Raw genomic sequence first — 21,546 nt, 5'->3', positions numbered from 1 at the left:
TAGACTAATATGAATTTTTGTTTTTGAAACATTTAAAGAATTTTCAAAAGACGCCAAAGCTATCTGAAATTTTTGAAATGACAGCGAAGCTATCGCCAATTTTTTTATATGAGCTTTGTTTTTGACCTAGTGTTTTATATTCTTTTTCCCCCAGATCCATCTGATATCCCTTCACAACCTAAGAAGCTGTGTAGGAGTCTACAATCTCGGCGCTCATCTGCCAGCTTTGATTTGTTGGACCTATTTGAGACCATCAGCATAAAATGTACGCGTTCATATTGAGCACTAAATGTATGCAATATTTTTTGCTGTTTATCAGCAGATTTTTCAACATTAACTGGTACTATTGATAACAACAAATATATATGATAAAATTAAAATGAACAAAGGCAAGATCATTGTGAAACTTTTTCTCTGATATTTCTTATTCAATTTGGGGATTAAAAAAAAGAAGATTTTTATATCCCTATGATTCCTTTGTAAATTATGTACAAAATAACCAACCTTTCATGAATAGACATATACAAATGTATGGGTCGACTGGGGTGTTTTACATATACATTATGTGCACCTGTAATATAAGAATATACTAAATATATGTACAGATATAATTTCAGAGCTGGAAAAATGTTTTTTTTAGATGCCAAAATTAATCTCCCAAGGTTTGATTGTTACAAACTGTTCCAATTTTTATTTCATCAAGAGGCAAACATTTCCCTTCAAATGTCAAGGAAACGATGTCCTACAGTTCCCTATTTATTCCAGACCTGATAATTATATTGATTAATTGATAAGAATTGTATCAAGGAAAGCAAAATGAATTATTTCGCTAACAGTAATATTACAAGTAATCACTTACAGTAATGTACTATTGTACTTGCATTACATGCTCATTTGTTTCATAATAATAATAATAATATGGACATTTATTATTTATTATGCATACATGTATTTTGCCATGTTGAAGCATTGCCAAGATTTATAGTCAAATATAAAACTTTATTACGTTCAAATGTATGGGTCGTTTCAAACTTTCCATCACACTCTTTGGACACTTGTTCTAATCGAAATATGTAAAATTTATGAATTCCTCAACAGTAACAGCTTTTTGGCAATTTTTCTATCAACATATTTTAGGACATTTTTTTAACCAAAAAAAAAAAGACAACAAATGACTAGACACATCTTATCAATGTTTCATAATTTATTTTAATTCCATCAATATTTATGTAAAAACTGTTAACAATCTTTGCAGTTCAAGTTAAATTGCATTTGTAAATTACAACATACATGTACCATAGTTCTGATTTCACTGGCAGTGGCAAGTACCGGTATTAGAAAAAGTACCCGGTAATAAGCTACTTGTAGATAAATGTCATTGACAAAATGGTAGTACGCTAATACATTTTACGTAATGAATGAAATCAAATTAAACAGAGAAGAATATAATTTATTTGGCAGTTTTGGTATGAATTTGTTGTTAGGTTTCTCTTTGAAATTTGTATTGTTCTTAACTGATGCTATGCAGACCATGAGCAGTGTTGCTAGTACTACCTAGTATTAGTATTAACAAAGTTTTGAACAGCAATATATTTTTTGGGGAAGTGGAAAATAAACTAAAGGCAACAATATTGATGATTTGATTGGAAGGAGTTTGCACAGTTGATGAAACTTAATAAATAAGGTAAAATATGATGAAGGAGAGTGGAAGAGTAAGGAGAAAACAACAGGGGAAGAAAAAGAGATTTTTAAGAGGAGACATGAGAACAAAAAACGTGTGTGATGAGAGAGAGAGAGATAGACAGATAATAGAGAGAGAGAGAGAGATAGACATATAATAGAGAGAGAGAGAGAAATAGAGAAAAAAGGAAGAGTTAAATGAGTGACATGAATATACAAACAGATGGTAACTTAAACAAGATGCAAGAAATTACATAACTTGGGCTTAACAAAACTCGTCTTGATGACGTGCTGAAATAAATAAACATGGAAAATTGCAATTAGTGTTTTCAAGTTCACCAACAGCATAAATATAAATTAATTGCGCAGAAAAATCACACCCGAACAGTCTCGTAGAGGTCTGAAATAAATTTTTTGCAAAAAATAATCAAGAAATAGCAAATTTGAATGCCTTTTGAATCAGCAAAATGGCTATTTTACCATAGTTGGCGCTAGTCTTTTTCAAGGAAATCTTGTTAAAATCCAATAAAACTAATTAGCGGATTAAATTAATTGCGCAGAAAAATCACACCTGAACAGTCTCATAGAGGTCTGAAATAAATATTTTGCAAAAAAGAATCAAGAAATAGCAACTTTGAATCAGCAAAATGGACTATTTACCATAGTTGGCGCTAGTCTTTTTCAAGGAAATCTTGTTAAAATCCAATTAAACTAATTAGCATATTATCTCATCAACGGGTGTACGAAATTTGGAGAACAAAGGTGTTTTCTCATCAGCAACTTCATCACAATCATTTTGTATAGTTAGTTTTCTCTGCCAAAGATGGGACTACGAAACTTTTTTTTTAGATGGTTAACTGGCCCTTGCCCCACAGTCTATAACCCATGGTTTAAAAAATTAGCGCAAAATAAGCGTACTTTGCCTTGCGCGCGTCTAATATTGGACGTGTGACTTGTGTCGCGCTTATTTTGCGCTTGTTTTAAACTATGGGTTATGTAAATGAGGGTTAAACCATGGGTTAAATCTAAACCTCCTTTGTGAATTCGGGTCATTATGTTTAGAAGTATAAGATTTGAATTAAGGGGTAATAAAAACAACTCTCATACTATTACCGTTTCGTTTATATTTTTTATTCACAGACGTATAGACAAATTTTATCTAACCAACATTATTTCGTCGCCTTACGTGTCGGAAGCATAACAATTTAAAGCTGAAGTTTAACATTATTGATTGGAATACACGCAAGCATGGTAGGAATATGAGCAAAATTGATGCAGAAAATATGCTAGTAATGATGATGATCATAATTGTGTTTTATTTACCAACGGTAACCACGTCAGTAATACTGTAGCTCTTCATGCGGGTCGTGCAATTATCATTAATACCCCCAGTTATTTACAGGTACACACCTGGATGGAGAGTAGTAAATGTGGATCAATGTCTGGCCAAGGAACGTTGGTGACTGGGTGGGATTAGAACCCTTAATCCTTTGGTGAGTCCAGTGTATGAACCACTATACCAGGACACCTCATTTTGCAACGTTGGTTTTATATTCTTATTCTATTCGCTCTTTCTACAAAATAATTTAAGGTTATATCGAAATACAAAATGCACGATGGTAGAACATCGCCAGCTGAAGGGAGGGACGTTGATCTACCAAGGCCTACTTCATCAACATCGCCACGAATTCTGTGCAAAACAAGACATACAAAAAAACACAATATAGTTCAAATGATATATACATTAGCAAAGACATGGATTGGGCAACGAATAATAATAATAATAATTATAATGAAATTAATAATAATAATTATAATTAAATTAATGATAATAAGTATAATGAAATTAATAATAATAATAATATTCGGTTCTTGTATAGCGCAAATCACATTATACAACGTCTCTATGCGCTTTCAAAGAGCTTTGGAAATTATTACCTTAGCTTTAGCCCCGGCAGCCGTAATCAGCTCACAGCGCATTTAAAGGAATAATCCTACCAGGTACCCATTTACCTCACCTGGGTCGAGTGTGGCAAGTGTAGATTACTATCTTGACAAAGGACATTAGTGCTGCGGCGGGATTCGAACAGTGGACCTTGTGACCCACTGTCCGGTGACATAGGCCTAATAGTAATACTATTATTATTATAATGATGTTAATGATATTACTAATAATAACAATAATAATAATGATAATGTAAGATACCGCAGGGAAGCCTCATAAGCGTCAGTGCTATTCTTTCTGAGATTCCTGAGATCACTGGAATAGGCCATTAAATGTAATTAAATTCAATGCACAAATTGTTGATAAGTGCCTCATTATATCTATATTAATTCATTCATCAGTTCTGAATAATTACGTGTTATGATGACAAATTCATACATTCCATGGTGCTAGGTAGGACAAACATTACGGCTTGCCCTACCTAGCAACACATTATGTATGAAATTTATATTTGTAACAAGGCACTTAACAAAGAATTGTGCATTAAATTTGATTACATTACGAAACTGGTTTATTGATTCCTTCCACCTCTTACCCGTTCTTGAAATAACCAGGGGGGTGTTTCACAAAGACTAAGATCAACTCTAAGTTGGACTTAACTATGGCAGGCCTTTCATGCCACTGGCTGCTGACATCATTGGTCTCTCAATTATGATCTCTGGGTAACATTTTTTCCTTCAATAATGAATTATCAAAAAATATAAATTCTGTAGATTTGTGACCATGATTTGTACGTCCCTTGAGAGACCAATGCCAATTAATGGTGAGAGAGAATTGTGGCATTAATGGCCTGCCATAGTTAAGTCCAACTTAAAGACGATCTTAGGATCTTTGTGAAACGGGGCCCTCGAGTTGTGACTTACCTTCATAGTTGACTGTCCCATCCTTGTCTGTATCAGCCTCCTTGATGAGAGCATCCACATCCTTATCACTCAGCTTCTCTCCAAAGTCTGCAAACACCTGCTTCACCTCAGCATGGCTAAATCAAAACATAAATTCATGGCTAAATCAAAACATAAAGTCATGGCTAAATCAAGACATAAAGTCTTATTTATTAGTTAGGAGGCGCGATAGCTCAGTCGGTAGAGCAGTGGTCTCGTAATCTGGTGACCCGGGTTTGAAACCAAATCGATGCGCTAGCTAGTTCCCTTTGGTATAAGGCATTAGTCCTCATTACCAGGTCCTTCGGAGAGGACCTAAAGCCGCCGGCCGTTTGGTTGCTCACTAACAAGCATTTATGCATTTTTTAGCAGTCAGGTAAAATAACCACCACCACCAATTAGTGTCAAAGACACTAGTGCACTCCGTGATACACAGGTGGAAGTATTCTTTGAAAAGGGAAAACAAAAGCCGTTTATGAAGCACCTCCATCGACGTAGGATTGATACGTTCAAAATATACAAAGTGGGAACTCTTCATGTTTTGAAGATCAGATATTTGGGGTGATTTGGGACATGTGCTAACCATGAAGGGGGTGTTTCACAAAGATCCTAAGTTTGACTTGAAAATTATAGAGAGCTATTTTTATTCTTGAAATAAAATATATTTGAAGCGGAAATTCAAGTATTTTAGACTTTTTATAAATTCCTCATCAAGAACATGAAATCTCCTTGATAATAGAAAATACGGATGATATTTTGAATCAGCATTTGATGCCTTTTAAAATAACTTTTACAAATATTTTCAAAGATGCTAACGGCTTTCCATAATTGTTAAGTCCAACTTAGAGATAATTTCAACTTATGATCTTTGTGAAACAACCTCCTGGTTTAATGTGATAGAGTTGTTACCTCAGAGAACCGCTGCCATCTTTGTCCATGGTCTTGAATGCAGCTCGAATCTCCTTCTCCAAGTCCTGAAGTGCCTTGACGATCACAGTCAAAAACTCTTGGAAACTCACGGATCCATTTCCTGCAAATGCAAGGCAGATAATATTAAAGCCCCACTGCCCTACTTACAGCTACTTGCGCCCTCTGTATAGCAAACAATGCTTAATCGGTGACTAGCGGTCCCCCGTGAACCTCTTTTTCTTATGTTAAAGGCCCACTGCACTACTTGTAGCTATACTTGCGCCCTCTGTATAGCAAACAATGCCTAATCGGTGACTAGCGGTTCCCCGTGAACCTCTTTTTCTTATGTTAAGTGAAAGCCGATTTGATGAGATTAGCACCTGTCAGTGACCTTGGACGATGGTCTAATCCCTCCTTTAAACTAGTACATATGGGCTTTAACTCCTAATCTGTATCAAATTCAGTGTTTCCTGCTGTACTCGTTTGGTTCAGTTCAGTTCTTTTTATTCAAAACCAAACAAAACATGATATAATCTGTTACATAAAAAAGAGACTGGTAATAGTACATCAATTCACATATTTTAACTTGATAACATCATAAACTAAATGGTTTTAGGACCCCTTTAGAAGCTGAGCTTGTGAGCGGGGCCCTATAGTCAACAAAATACATTAACAGTAAAAAGAATGTAACGAATGTAAGAATGTCTCCAAACTTGAATTAAACCGTTTGGATTATATATAATCTTCTCACAATCCTAGGCTATATATATAGGCCTAGGACATAATATTTCTTGGTTTCTATCCGGCCGGACATTTGTATCAGTGATAGACAATTCCCTCAAAACATCAATCATTGTGATTTCTTGAGAATAATAATAATAATAATATTCAATTTATATATATATATATAGCGCTTAATAATGTCTCTAAGCGCATATACTATTACCCCCGTCTTGGATTCAGTGTTTGCCCACACACTGTGTGCACAATCTCCACTCTCTGAGCGAACCTTTACGATTGATCTCTATAGTTTACCCTCATTCTATAAGATCATGAATATAATTAATTGTTGAGAGTACCGTCATGGAAGCGGCAACCTACCCGTTACAAACAGGTTGAATTCAAAAAATAAAACAAAATCACAGGGATGAAGATTGATTTGTATTCCCTCCCATAAGGTTTTATTTCCCTTTAACTCGATGGATAATTTCCAAATGATGATAATACAGAAGACTTTTTTTAAAAATTGTTTGTTTGTTTGTTTTATTTCCATTTATAAAGACATCATGCATTCAGTAAAATAATAACAAATATAAATATGAATTACAAGATAAAATAGACGGCTGGATAGCCCATATTCAGTGGCATCATTATGCTGCAACTGGTCTTCCATGGGGACCATAATTCCGAAACACGAATATCCTATTTAAGGAAGTTCGTGGTTCCGAAAATGATTCAGGTTGCATTATTCCGATCATCTGCAGCGTTTATTCCGAAGGTTCATAATTCAGAAAGAAGAAAACTAAGATTCGTTATTCCGAAGGTTCGTGATGTCGAAAATGGAATGGGGTTCATCCAAGGGCGGATGCAGCCGGCGGCGAGGGAGGGGGCCCAATTAGTTAGAAAATATTTAGCGGCGACTAATCCGACCGACCGAATTAGCGGGGGTGGGATGGGTAATGGAGCTCTATTCCTGTTTTACTCAACACCCCCCCCCCTCCCCCTCCACCCCGGGCGCCGGGGAAGGGGCCCATATTCTTTCTTTTTTTAGGTAAAGTTAACGTTACCAACTTTTTTTTTGCCAGTGGAGGGGGCCAGGGCCCCCGGGCTCCCCTGAATCCGGCAATGGGTTCATCATTCCGAAACAGATATAGGGTTCGTTATTCCAAAGGTTCGATCGTTATTCCGAAAAAAAAAAACTATATAGGGTTCTATATCACTTCGGAACTAAACGAACCCTATTTTGTTTTCGGAATTATCATTCTCCGTCATTATGAAGCTGCGGATAATCGACATTAAACCGATGTTATAAGCAGGACTGAGGTGCGACAGCTCAGCCGGCAGAGAAGTGGTCTCGTAATCCGGTGACCCGGGTTCGAAACCAAGGCGATGCTGCGCTAGTGCCCTTTGGTAAGCTAGGAATTAATCCTCATTACCAGGTCTCTGGGAGAGGACCTTAAGCCGTCGGTCCTCTGGTTGCATTTATGCTTTCTTTCCAGCCACTCCGGGGTCGGAATGACCGCATGCGTGTTACCAAAATGTCCGGTAAAGGGGTACTTTTCACGCACCGAAGGTCCGGCTCGTACATACACAAAATTGACTTTACACGCCGGACTTAGGGGGTGTTTTCAAAAGGAGGGAACACGCATATGCGTACCCTAAATAACACTGAGTGTGTGGGGGGGGGGGTGGGCTTAGCAGTCAGGTAAAAAAAAAAAAAAAAACAGCAATGAGATTCCTACCATCGAGATCGACAAGCTTGATGAGTTCCTTGAGCTCAGCTTCGGGCACGTTCTGGCCGACCGACTTCATCACTTCACCCAGCTCAGCGCATGTGATGGTACCATCACCATTCTTATCAAACTGAGCGAAAGCCTCCTTGAAACCTACAAAGAAACAAATCAAACACACCATTTCTGGGATATAGGCCTACGGAACATACACTAATCATGATAATAATAATAATATTAGGGACTTTTAGATTTGCGTGGACTGATACGTGTGACGTCGATCGTAGCAATCCACGTTGTCGTTGTGCAAATCTAAAAGTCCCTAATAAAAGCGGTGCCGAAGTCTCTGAGCGCTATAACACCGTTGACCAGAAAGTTGGAATAGATCTTTGTTTCCTCTTTTAATTGAATGTTTTTGTGACAATGTGATTTATTCTTCATAGAGAAAGTTTGTATCTTCTCAAAACTCTATTGACAATTCATACAGGCTAAGTCCACTCCAAAAATAATTTGCTTTTAAAAATGCAGAAAAACAAGAGAAACAGAGCCAACAAAAAATTGAGCAAAATCGGATAACTGATAACGAAGTTCTGATTCTTTTTAAGTATGAAAAACTATGGAGCTTAGATTTATCACTACACAAATTGCCAACAAATATCATCAGTTTGTGACGTCATTGTCTTACTATTCATCAATTGCTTTATATATCTTTTTTAAATTTCCTTAGCAATTCGTATTCTGACAATTGAGATACAATAATTATTCGTAAATAACAGGTAAATAAAATAAGTTGTAACGACTAACGAGGCACTTTACAAAGATTTGTGCATTAAATTTGATTACTTTATACGAAAATGGTCTATTGCACGTATGTCGTTGTAATCCATTTATAAGTGTGGACTTACCAGCCATCTGCTTGTCTGTTAGTTTGTCAACCTGTAAGACATTCAAGAAAAATAAAGAATAAAATAATTATCTTCAAGATCATTCAATCAAATCAAGATACAACGTGTGGACAGCACACGTCAGGGCCCGCGGAGCGTATTTAAAGTTCGGAGGCTATACAGGTTCGGCTGGGCCGGGGGGGGGGGGGGGGGGGGTCTATAGGCTCCAGGCTCCGAGGGGCTTCCCTTGCAAGCAATGCCTGTGATTTTCTTCCATTTTTTTCAGGCGGGGGGAGAGCCATTGCAGTGACTATAAACAGGGGAGATTTTTTTTCTTCTTCCCTCATTCTAACGGCGCACTTTGACAAATTTATTTTCTTTTTGCACTTGCAAGAGAGTGCAGAGACCGAGCAAAAGTTATCTTAATTCAGTAGTTTTAACATTTTTAGACCCTATACATGCATATTTACATACCTTTCTCTACCCTCGCAATGGCTTTAAATCGTTCAGAAAGTTATTCCTAGCGATTTCTAAATTTTAGAGGGGAGGGAGACGACCCCATTTACTGATTTTCCAGGATGAGACATTCCTCATTCCCATTTTCACCACCGACCGTCGGTGGGACACTATTGGAAGTATGCATTTCACACAATAAAGACTGAGCCTGTGTATTGATCATAAGGAATCACTTAAAGGGAAAGTCCACCCTGAAATTAAGTTAGTTTTAATAGGAGTAGAAAAATGAGAGAAACAAGTCAGTGAAAGTTTGAGCAAATTCCGATTAAAAATAAGGAAGTTAGAATTTTTGAAGTTGTGATCAATCAAACACAAATTGGCAACTCTATGACGTATCATGCGAGCTCAACTTCCATTTGCTCAGTAGGCCTACTAAAAAAATCTAAAATTTTCATTTTCCCTCAAGAAAAATTTCAACCATACATGCACCCTAAATATAAAAATTGCAAATATGTTTCTATACTCCCCCTGCAAGGAACAAATATATATTCCGTCATCAATAACGAAGAAAACATGATTTTATGGAATATTATGCACAAAGCAAATGAAGGAGAGCTCGTATAATAAGTCACAGAGTTGCCAATTTGTATTTGATTGATCACAACTTCAATAATTCATAACTTTCTTATTTTCATTCAGAATTTGCTCAAACTTTCACTCACCTGATTTTCTTATTATTCTGCCTCTATCGAAACAAACTTATTTTGGGGTGGACTTTCCCTTTAAGCCTATCTGCGCTACCTGTATCTACTTGCGCCCTCTATTATTATAGGACACAATAGGGACTTTTAGATTTGCATGAAGACAACGTGGACTGCTACGTGTGACGTCCTTTTAAGACAGTGCCTTAAAGTCCCACTGTCCTACTTGTAGCTATACTTGCTCCCTCTATAGAAAACTTCCCCAATCGGTGCCTGTTGGTCCCCCATGATCCTCTTTTTCTTATGTTAGTTGAGAGCTGAGTTAATGAGATAGCCACCTGTCAGTGACCTCGCTGTGTGGTCTAATCCCTTCTGGCCCAGTAGTATTGACGGTCTTTAAAAACGGTCTTTAAAACTGACATGTGACTGCCAGTGCCTTAAAAGGACGTCACACGTAGCAGTCCACGCAAATCTAAAACAAAAACAAAAAAAAAACAATGTCTAAGGGGTGTCCGTTGGTCCCGCATGATCCCCTTTTTCTTATGTGAATCGAGAGCTGATTTGATGAGATATAGCCACCTGTCAGTGACCTTGCAGGGAGGTCTAATCCCTCCAGGCCAAACTAGTACAGACAGGCTTTAAGACTTACACAGTGCTTTACATGGTGTTGTATTGTGCGAGGGAGTGGACCCGGGAGTGGAGCACACAAGCAAGTTTACTTCGACTCAGACTGCATTCTAGATCTTACAACCAAATTACCGTATGTAAAAATAATGTCTGCCACTCCCCCGCGGCTCTTTCTCATAATTAACAAACCAGTTTAAACCAGTATTTCAGTATTGGTCTATATGGAGACGAGAACGGTTGATCTGATACTGAAATTAACGTCATACTGTCGTGCTATATAGTCAATTAGCAAGATTGTCTCTTAATTAATTAGCCCAACCTTTGCACGTAATGGTACTCAAGTCTCGGTTGTCGTCCCCATTATCAGCCTAAACAAAGTCCCCACATGATCAGAATGATGTTTGCTGAGTGACTTACTGATTACAGCAGGGACTAATCAGTCTTTAATAATGTTCTCAACACATCACGTGATCTACAGTGTTTGTCATGAATGCCAAGCCCCTTATTTCGCGGGAGGCTAGCTGCACCACTCGAGTAGGAAGAAGAAAAGGGCGGGAGATCGCAAATTCCCTTAATTTGATATAGTAAATTATAACCATAGCTATTATTATACAGATACTGACTGGAAAGGGGGCATGATTTTCTTGGACCGCAAGAGAGTGACCCCCCCCCCCCTCATATTTCGTCCTTTTTAACAGGCTACTGCAGCACGAATAACAGTTTAAATTAATACAAAACATCACATAATAACTTTGATCTAAGATTCTTAGATCAAGAAACATTGATAAAGTTTTATAGATTTTTTTTTTTTTTCGCTCTAATTTTCACAGGAATCAGACATGTCAAACACACCAAATTTTTGAACCAGCATTTGAAGCAAGAATAGAATTTTCCATGTTTCTAAAGTTAAATTTGTTTCTGATTGTCGGCGAACGTTAAAGAATAATCGGCTACTGATTCTATAATCAATTTCGATCAGCTGCCGACTTGTTCTCAAATAAATATCGCCCGGTAATAGTTTGCAAGAACTTGGGATCAGTCGGTGATCAGTCGGCGATCAGTAGGCGATCAGTCAGCGATCAGTCTGAGAACTGTCGAATAGGCTTGGAAAACCAAGAAACACCTTTCCACAACAAGTTTGGTAGTTAAAAGGTTTTCCATGCAACGGCGGGAGCCTCCATCCGACCAATATGCTCCGGACACCAATAGGCCGACCTCTGATAACCTTTTAAAGACTGCCATAAGCCTCTAATTGACATCCGACAACAGACTGACTGCCGGTCGGTGGTTGGCGACCGGTCGAACCTTAGTGCGACTTAGGTTTCAATGAGAATCTGACTATATCCTATATTTAAATAGTTCCAAATACATCTTCTTCTTTTTTTGGGGGGGGGGGGGGCTGTATCAGCTTATAATAATAATAATAATATTACATTTTTTATAAAGCGCTTAATACAAAATGTCTCTAAGCGCTTTACAAATTATTACCCCGGTCATTGGATTCAGTGCTTTTCCGCACAATATGTGTGCACAATCTCCACTCCCCACTCCCTGGGGAGCATTCCAGCCAGGCGTTACTTGACTCTCAAAAACTGTATGACCAACAATGATGGTCGCATTCTACCGGGTACCCATTTAACACCTGGGTGGAGAGTAGCAATAGCAGTTTAATATCTTGCCAAAGGATTATTAGTGCCGTACGTGTCGGGATTCGACCAAAGCTATAATGCTTTGGTCAATTTATACTGTCAAAACGCTCAATGAGAATTATTATCGTCATTATTATTTTCAACTCTCTTCGGCGGCCCGAAGAATGTTATAGTACACACCCTAACAGTCAATATGTGTCGAATTGTAAGTTTGATTAAATTGAGTTATGATAGAGAGTATTAATCAAGTCTGTGGTTATGATCGATAATCGTTATCGGGGAGGTTGAACCGGATGGACTATCGTGATTAGATGGTTTGGGTCACGTGATGTTCGTGTCTTGATAGAAGGCGTGGTTAGTCAATGATTAACGGCCACTCCTCGAGTGCAATCAAGACTCATATTGATTGATTATCTTAATGAATTTGTTTCAGTGGCGTATCCAGGGAGGGGGGCAGGCTCAACCCCCACCCAAGCCCCTCAAAAAAAAATCACGAGACGCGTGTAGTAAATGAGTTCGAGAACCCAAAAGTCAACAATCCTCAACGCTACGAAGCCCCCTCCCCCCATTTTTTCTTTCTAAAACCGCTCCTGTTATTGTTTGGTGGGTTGTTTGACTCATGGAATATATCATGTGCCACTGTTTGCCATTTTATAAGTGAAACAAAAAATGATTTAAATACCGCGTAGGCACATTGAGATAGATACTATGTGGTCCCTTCATACAGTGGTTTCGTTATATGCTCACTATGAGAAAAACAACTTGTAATATTAAACAACTTGTAATATTTTATTCATTTATTTCGTCCAAAAAGGAAAGGCCTAGAGACGAACACTAATGGTAACAATAATCATTATAATCAGCGCACATGAATTATCATCCACCACGCAAAATGCTAAAAGGCGATCGAATATTACCCCGGCTCTGCGCTTCACAAAGGCATGCATAATAATAATAAATAATAATACAATATTTATATAGCGCATAATAAACATAAGTTTCTCCATGCGCTGTGCAAGCATAATGACGAGAAATATAAGCACATAAAAGTAATCAAAACAGAGAAATATACAAATTGTATAAGTACTAAAATGACTAACTTAACGTAGTAAATAACATAATAAAGAGATAGCTAACATGGTCAAAACGAAGAACGTAAGTAAGGATAGTTTAAGCTAATTAATTAAGGCCAAAGAGGTGCGTTTTTAGTAAAGATTTGAATGTTGCAGAAGTGGGTGGCTGTCGTATGAAATTGGGAAGATTGTTCCAAAGGTTTGGTCCAGCAACTGCAAAAGATCTGCCCCCATAGAATATAGTATTTGTTTTTGGTACACAATTAGGTTACATTACTAAGGCCAAAGAGGTGCGTTTTTAGTAAAGATTTGAATGTTGCAGAAGTGGGTGCCTGTCGTATGAAATTGGGGAGATTGTTCCAAAGGTTTGGTCTAGCAACAGCAAAAGATCTGCCCCATAGAATATAGTATTTTTTTGGGGTACACAATTAGGATGCATTACGAAACGGCCTATGGAGGGCCTATAGGGCCTATTAGTCTAGCTAGAACAGAAAACTTCTTACCATGATGAATCTTGTTTTGTCTTGTACAGGTGCAGAATGCTGAGTCGAGTGATGTGCTTCGTAGGTCGAGCTGACAATAGAATGATGTGAACTAGAAAAACTGAAACCAGGCTTCGTCAAAAACACTCATCGTTTACACGTTAATGAGTAATAGATTAATCCTTATATTGAAACAATATTTGAGCGCACTCATTCATCATTTTAATGATTAACCTCTATGACGTAATAATTGACTTAGGTGACGTGTAAAAGCGTTATGACGCTTCCATCAGTCAAGCGTTTTCAGTAAAGATTAACAGATTAACCGCCTCTCCCTTTTCTGAAATATTTCTCTTTGTTTGCATCTCTTTCTGAAGAAAGATAAGCAATACTCAAACGAATCTTCATGTATTACCAAATGCATGTACATTTCGCGACTCGGTGGTATCATTCGAATTTCGATGTATTATAACAGCTATACATGTGCTTATTAATTATGTTCATATAAGTCATGGGATTGTCTGGGCTTTATGTAATTAAGCTATTCGCCTTATCTATTATATTTTTGATTATATATATATAGTTATATATCCTAACTTTTTTAAAACTTATGTTTAGATACAAAAAAAAGGGGGGGGGGAGAAAGAAAAGTTCAAGCTGCTATGCCCCTGTACACGTAGCATTGCAATATGATGTATGTACTTAAACATATTTTGTGAGTATATACCTTTAATATGGGAAGGATCATATCACTTCTTTAGAAAGCTACTCCTGTCCATGAATGTTTCTTTTTAATCTAAATTCATGTTTTCTGAGAACATAGTATCATAATACTAACATGTACCTCGAAAACACAGACATGAAATGCTAACGTCAGCACCATCACGCAAAGCATAACTCTCTCAGAAGGTATGTCTTTTAATAATAAGACTATACAGACACAGCAAGATCAGAGCTTCACTTTTTTTTTTGTACACTTTTTTATATTTTATATATCACCTTTTACCTATTGTATTCTTAGGTAGTCACAAATGGCGTTCAGCAATAAGGGATAGAGCAACGTCGATCTGGCGCTGCTCAGTGGCTGCTGGGCTCACGATCAATTGGGCAAAAAGAATTTCCGTTTCGGTTTAATAAAATTTGGAGTGGAATATTAGGCTATTATTATTATTATTATTATTATTATTATTGTTATCATGTTTATCTGGCTCAGAGGGGACCCTAAAACTTACAAGCTTTGCTTGTACCAGGGTCTCCTCGTCTTTCTTTTAGTTAACCTTGTTTTTATCATTGCCAAAATTTGTTATTTTGCATTGTAAATGTGTTATGATCTATAAATGTTATGCTCTATGTGTCATTTGAAAGAAAGATGAATAAATATCTTATCTTATCTAATCTGCAAACCGGGTGACATTGTCCCTCGAAGCAGGTGGTTACCAAAATCCCTTGATTCAGGGCACGGGGACAATCCCTAAGAGCAAGACATTTTTTTTTCTTGGACTTAACCCATTGCTTACTGGAACCTGGTGTTCCCTGCATTAAGTCTATGGCAATTAAATAATTCAGTAGTCAACAGGTTAAAAGGCTAGGGATTCATTAATGTATGAAATAACAAATGGAAACGCCTGAAATGTATAATTATCTCCAAAGATTTACTTTTTTCTTATCAAATTGGGTTACTTTGGCGACCCACCCTCCTCGTAACGCAAAGCTCCTTGATGCCTTGATCATGCCTGGAAACAGTAATTGCCACAACATATTCGTTACATTTCAAGTGTCGATTGCTTTAAACATGCCCTCAAAACTCATTTGCTCAAAGCGGCTTTCCAGTAGATTTAGATTTACTTTCACATTGTTGTTGTTCATTTTTGTGTGTATTTGTGTGTACTTATAGTTTTTCTTCCCCATGCGCCTCGAACACATTAGTCATCTTTTGTTAAACTCTTTCATACTCTATTTAAGATTGCACTTCTAAAAGTATTCAACAAAGGCCCTAATTCAACCAGTCCATATATCCTTCATGCTTGAGTTGCGAAAAACACAAAATATCAAATTTACAAGCGGTATATATTATAATAACTTATGAGTTGTTAACTGCATTTTATCATGCTAAAGAAATCCCGCCCCCGCCCCCCCCCCCTCCACTCAGTGTTATTTAGGGTACGCGTATGCGTGTTCCCAGCGACCCCCCCCCCCCTTTCAGCAAAAGTCCGGTGTGTAAAGTATACGGGTCGACCTTTTTCTTTTGTTACGAGCCGGAGAGTTTGGGAACACGCATGGTATCCCTCCGTTCACGGAGTGGGGGGGGGGGGGGGGGGGGAGAAACACGCTCAGCTTGCGAGACGATCACTTTACACATGGGTGTCGATCCGTAACTGATACCTATTCATCAGGGGGGATGATCTATTCATTCATCCCCCCTGATGAATAGGTATTACGTAAGGATCGACACCCATGACTTTACACACCATCTTATCATGCAATAATGCTTATTGAATAATATATGTGTCTAAACAAATGAAACGAGATATTGAATTGTCAACATCTTTAAAAAATCATCAAGTAATCATCCTCATTTAAAGTTCGTAATGGTAATAATGCAATAGTATATTGAAGTATAATTAATCTTCTAAAATTTTGTAAAATTCAAATTCTACTTGGAAGCTGAAAGGAAAATGCTTGCTTTGAGAACACAACAAATCAGTTGATATAGCCTTAATGTACGTCACCTATTGTAATATGCCAAGATGACAATGAGGCATTACGTAATCTCTACATGATTTCTAAATGAGATGTATACGATAGCTTATTGAAAGTGCACTTGACTTGATTTTATCGAAAATAGTTTGCGAGCGTGTATTTTCTTCATTTTTTAAAAATTATTATTATTATTATTATTTATTTATTTATTTTTTTTATTTTTTTTTTTATTTTATTTTTTTTTGGGGGGGGGGGCGAGTAAGACGTAGCATTCATTTAAAATGCTAACTTCAATTTTGTATTAGGTTATGTAGGTATCTACTATAGAATTCATTGTAATAGAATATGATATTTTTGTGTATTTGATTTATTGTCTTGTTTCTTTTGTAAAAACATGCTATGTATTTTTATTAGACCCCTATGAAAAACAGCTACGCTAACTAGGGTGTTCCGCCCGTATTTGGAAATAAATAAATACAAAAATAAAATTAAAATATTCGTCATTGCAAATATCAGATTTGGGGTGGGGTGGGGGGGGGGGGGGGGGGGAATCACCTTTCTTGTCATCCATAGGTTTTTATTGGAAAAAAATATAATTCCTTAATTGAAGAAATGTCCGGCAGAATTCCGTCATCTGTGATATAAAGACTCATGGAACGAAATACCATTCTGCTAGGAAAACCGCATTCAAAAGTCAATCAGTAGCGTGGTAGGATAGGACATTTGAAAGGGGATGGGGGTAAAATGGAAACGTTAATTTATGCAGTGCTCTTGGTTGGGTTATTATGCTACATTGTACCTTTTTCCTTTTTTTTCAGGTATAAAGAAAGGCCTGGTTCTAAGGAACAGGCTTAAAGGGACCAAAGGTCACCCTGAAAATGATTGATTCGATGTATTTTTACTCGATGACGGAGTTCACATGTTTCGTGTTTTTCCATTAACTATTAACTCAACATCGGTTAAGGAGGATCAAAGTACAAATTACAAAAGATACCAAAAGCAGAAGTAGATTTTAATCATGAAGGTTCCCTGATCCACTATTTTTTCTGCCTCTGAATTTATTAGATGTAGAGAGGAAGTCGCGCAAAGAATTATTCTAATTTCTGTACCGTGTTTATATCATTTAAAAGCTCTTGGTCGCTCCTAGTCCAGAATCTGGTCTATTTAATTTTGATGTCCACCACACCAACGTAACGCTACCTCTCCCTACTTACTTGCTACCAGCCGATGAATGGCGTGATCATTAAGTTAGGACGCCCGGCGAAAAAATAGGCTGGGCTAGTCACAGAAGTTCTGTGGGGCTAGTGAGCATAATAATTTGTTGATAACGCCATCTTCGACGGCTTAAATCAAGTGTGTAGGGAAATTATAAAGGACCGTGCAGATTCTGGACTAGGTCGCTCCATGCAGCCTGTCGGAAGAGAATAACATAAGGAAAGATAGAAGAGATAGAGATAGGAGGATGAAAGAAAGAATAACATAAGGAAAGATAGAAGAGAAAGGGATAGGAGGATGAAAGAAAGAATACAATACGAAAAGATAGAAGAGAAGAGGATACGAGGATGAAAAAAAAGAATAACATAAGGAAAGATAGAAGAGAAAGGGATAGGAGGATGAAAGAAAGAATAACAATGGTCCCACTCCTCTCTTTTTCTATTGATTTCTCCCTTCCCTTCTTCACCCAAGTCCCATCTCCCACATCCTTCTCTCTCTCTCTCTCTCTCTCTCTCTCTCTCTCTCTTCCCTTCCCTATCCTGGTCCCACCCTCTCTTTTTCTATTTCTTTCTCTCTTCCCTTCTGCACCCAAGTCCCATCTCCCCCATCCTTCTCTCTCTCTCTCTTCCCTTCCCTATCCTGGTCCCACCCTCTCTTTTTCTATTTCTTTCTCTCTTCCCTTCTGCACCCAAGTCCCATCTCCCCATCCTTCTCTCTCTCTCTCTCTCTCTCTCTCTCTCTCCTTCCCTATCCTGGTCACACTCTCTCTCTCTCTCTCTTTTTCTCTTTCTTTCTCTTTTCCCTTCTTCACCCTAGTCCCATCTCCCCATCCTTCTCTCTCTCTCTCTCTCTCTTCCCTTCCCTATCCTGGTCCCACCCTCTCTTTTTCTATTTCTTTCTCTCTTCCCTTCTGCACCCAAGTCCCATCTCCCCATCCTTCTCTCTCTCTCTCTCTCTCTCTCTCTCTCTCTCCTTCCCTATCCTGGTCACACTCTCTCTCTTTTTCTCTTTCTTTCTCTTTTCCCTTCTTCACCCTAGTCCCATCTCCCCATCCTTCTCTCTCTCTCTCTCTCTCTCTCTCTCTCCTTCCCTATCCTGGTCACACCCTCTCTTTTTCTCTTTTCCCTTCTTCACTCTAGTCCTATCTCCCACATCCTTCTCTCTCTCTCTCTCTCTCTCTCTCTCTCTCTCTCTTTTCTCCCTTCCCTATCTTGGTCCCACCCTCTCTTTCTCTCCTCCCTTCTTCACCCTAGTCCTATCTCCCACATCCTTCTCTCTCTCTCTCTCTCTTTTCTCCCTTCCCTATCTTGGTCCCACCCTCTCTTTCTCTCCTCCCTTCTTCACCCTAGTCCTATCTCCCACATCCTTCTCTCTCTCTCTCTCTCTTTCTCCCTTCCCTATCTTGGTCCCACCCTCTCTTTCTCTCCTCCCTTCTTCACCCTAGTCCTATCTCCCACATCCTTCTCTCTCTCTCTCTCCCTTCCCTATCTTGGTCCCACCCCTCTCTTTCTCTCCTCCCTACTTCACCCTAGTCCCACCCATCTCTTTCCTCCTTATGTTCAAGTCCCATCCTTTACTTACAATCTCTCCCCATCTCTTTTTCTGTCCCCATGTTCTCCTTCTCTAATCTTCAAGTTTCTCCATTTCCTTTCAATCTGCCCCCCCCCCATTCTTTCTCCTTTAATCCCACATCTCCAAGCCTCTTGTCTCCTCTCACTCACGCCTTCTCCCCCCCCCCCTCTCTCTCTCTCTCTCTCTCTCTGTATATTGGTCCTCCCCTTCTCTAATCCCCTATTATCAAGTTTTTTCCTTTCTCTTCAATCTCTCATCTCCCCTTCCCCTACCCCCCCCCCCCCTCCTCTCTCCCTCTTTCTCTCTCTCTCTATTTCTTTTTCTTCCCCTCTAGTAAATACATGTATACTCAATGACAATGCAGTGTGTGCATGATGTATTTAAAATCACATTCTTACTTGGAATTTTATTTCGAGTACATTGTAATTATAATTTACATGGCCTTACTACTACATGTATAATACATTAAATTACTGAATAAGAACTTTTTGAATTGATTACAAGTAACTTAAAGCTTACCCTAAACAGTAATAATAATAATATTTAGCTTTTATATAGCGCTTTAATACAAATGTCTCTTTACAAATATACTATTACCCCGGTCGTTGGATTCAGTGCTTGCCCGCACACACTGTGTGCACAATCTCCACTCCCTGAGGAGCATTCCAGCCAGGTATTACTTGACGCTCAAAAATTGTTTGACCAACATTGACGGTCGCATCCCACCGGGTACCCATTTAACACCTGGGTGGAGAGTAGCAAGTGCAGGTTAATATCTTGCCAAAGGATATTAGTGCCGTGTCGGGATTCGAACCCTCGACCTTCGCATTTCCAGTCAAGCGCCTTAAATCACTCGACCACGACACTCCCACGTAATATAAAATGTAATAAATATTGCACTGTACCAAACTGACATTATAATACAATAGAAATATGAAGGGAAGCTAGATACATAAGGAATTTTGATGCAGGATGTCTGCTACTCAGCACGTTGGTCGGATTTATATAATTTAGACATTTTTATGCTTAACATGCTCTTAAAGTTTCATTTGATTTGATATGGCTACTGTGCCTTTGTGTAAGACACTAAATGTAAGTTTCAAATGACATTAGAGAAAACCTTACCACCATAGAGTAAGTGTCGGAATGCTGCTTAAAGGTAAAGACCAGTTTTGGAAAGCCCCTCTCTCAAAAAATGAAATGAGAGCTCTTATTACCAAGCATGTGAAAGAATATGTTTTGCCTAATACTTGATGATACAAATTTTGCCGAGAAACTGCCTACTATTTGATATATTTGGTAAGTTATTATATCTATTTGGACCTGAAAGATATCCCGCACGTGTCGCGTAGTCCCATACTGTACATCTTTCTGTGTACAGTGCTTGTAACTTTACCAAGACTTGGCCAAACTTCTTATCATTTTGATGATTCCAGAACCTTGCAGTACACACCAATACTTATATGCTAGATGATCAACCTTTTCTGATTGATGCCACAATGTTTCTTTCATAATGCAATCGTATGACTAGAACTGGTCTTTATCTTTAAAGACGACTTTCATTCATGCCTATTGATAACATTTCTATCTACATGGTTGATAAATAGACAGCAAGTCAAATACTATTGTGGATCAAAATACAGGTATATCAGTCCTCCTCTCATACACCATGCCTTGCATAAGGTTCACTCTGACATAGCATCTCAGATCACAGTAGACATGTCTTCACCGTCATCTCATTTCCCATGAAACTCCTACATGGGTTTGTCACCATTATTTAATGAAATAGAAATTGGTGACCAAATGATCCATTTTCATGTTGACATACAAAGACCTTGATTGCACAAGATTGCCAATCAGAAGTAATGTAATCTAATTTAATGCATAAGCCATGGTCAAGTGCCTCGTTATGAATTATTTAATTCACCCTTAATGAACAAATGTATTTCAATAGTCAGAATGTGAATTGCAAGTACTATTTGTTGCTAGGTGGGACAAACATTATGGCTTGCTCTACCTAACAAGAAGTAATGTACGGAATTTGCATTCTAACTATTGAAATATAACTATTTGTAACAGGTCAATTAAATAATTTGTAACAAGGCACTTAACAAAGATCTATGCATTAACTTTGATTACATTATGAATATGGCCTATTTTTGCTGTACCAGCTAAAGATTTAACAATATTTTATAATAACATAACTATTAATAATAATAAATGTATGTCCAGTTATAAAGCGTAGCTACTACAGAAATTTAC

The 21,546-nt window shown here is 37.9% G+C and overlaps 1 protein-coding gene across 1 annotated transcript; it reads right to left on the bottom strand.

Moving 5' to 3' along the window:
• Positions 1 to 2,789: 2,789 nt before the first annotated feature.
• On the bottom strand, positions 2,790 to 13,937 carry LOC591984 (calmodulin). Its single transcript, XM_791527.5, has 6 exons — positions 13,819 to 13,937; positions 8,831 to 8,861; positions 7,938 to 8,081; positions 5,476 to 5,596; positions 4,549 to 4,664; positions 2,790 to 3,370 (listed from the first exon to the last, which is right to left on the bottom strand). The coding sequence occupies exons 1-6, from the start codon at positions 13,819 to 13,821 to the stop codon at positions 3,345 to 3,347; spliced, it is 441 nt and encodes a 146-aa protein (XP_796620.1). The 5' UTR covers positions 13,822 to 13,937; the 3' UTR covers positions 2,790 to 3,344.
• Positions 13,938 to 21,546: the final 7,609 nt, after the last annotated feature.

Source organism: Strongylocentrotus purpuratus, unplaced genomic scaffold (assembly GCF_000002235.5).
Source record: "Strongylocentrotus purpuratus isolate Spur 01 unplaced genomic scaffold, Spur_5.0 spur5_scaffold_20, whole genome shotgun sequence".
NCBI lineage: Eukaryota > Metazoa > Echinodermata > Echinoidea > Camarodonta > Strongylocentrotidae > Strongylocentrotus > Strongylocentrotus purpuratus.
The sequence above is the reverse complement of the archived record's forward strand: the minus strand, read 5'-3'. Positions and strand labels throughout refer to the sequence as shown.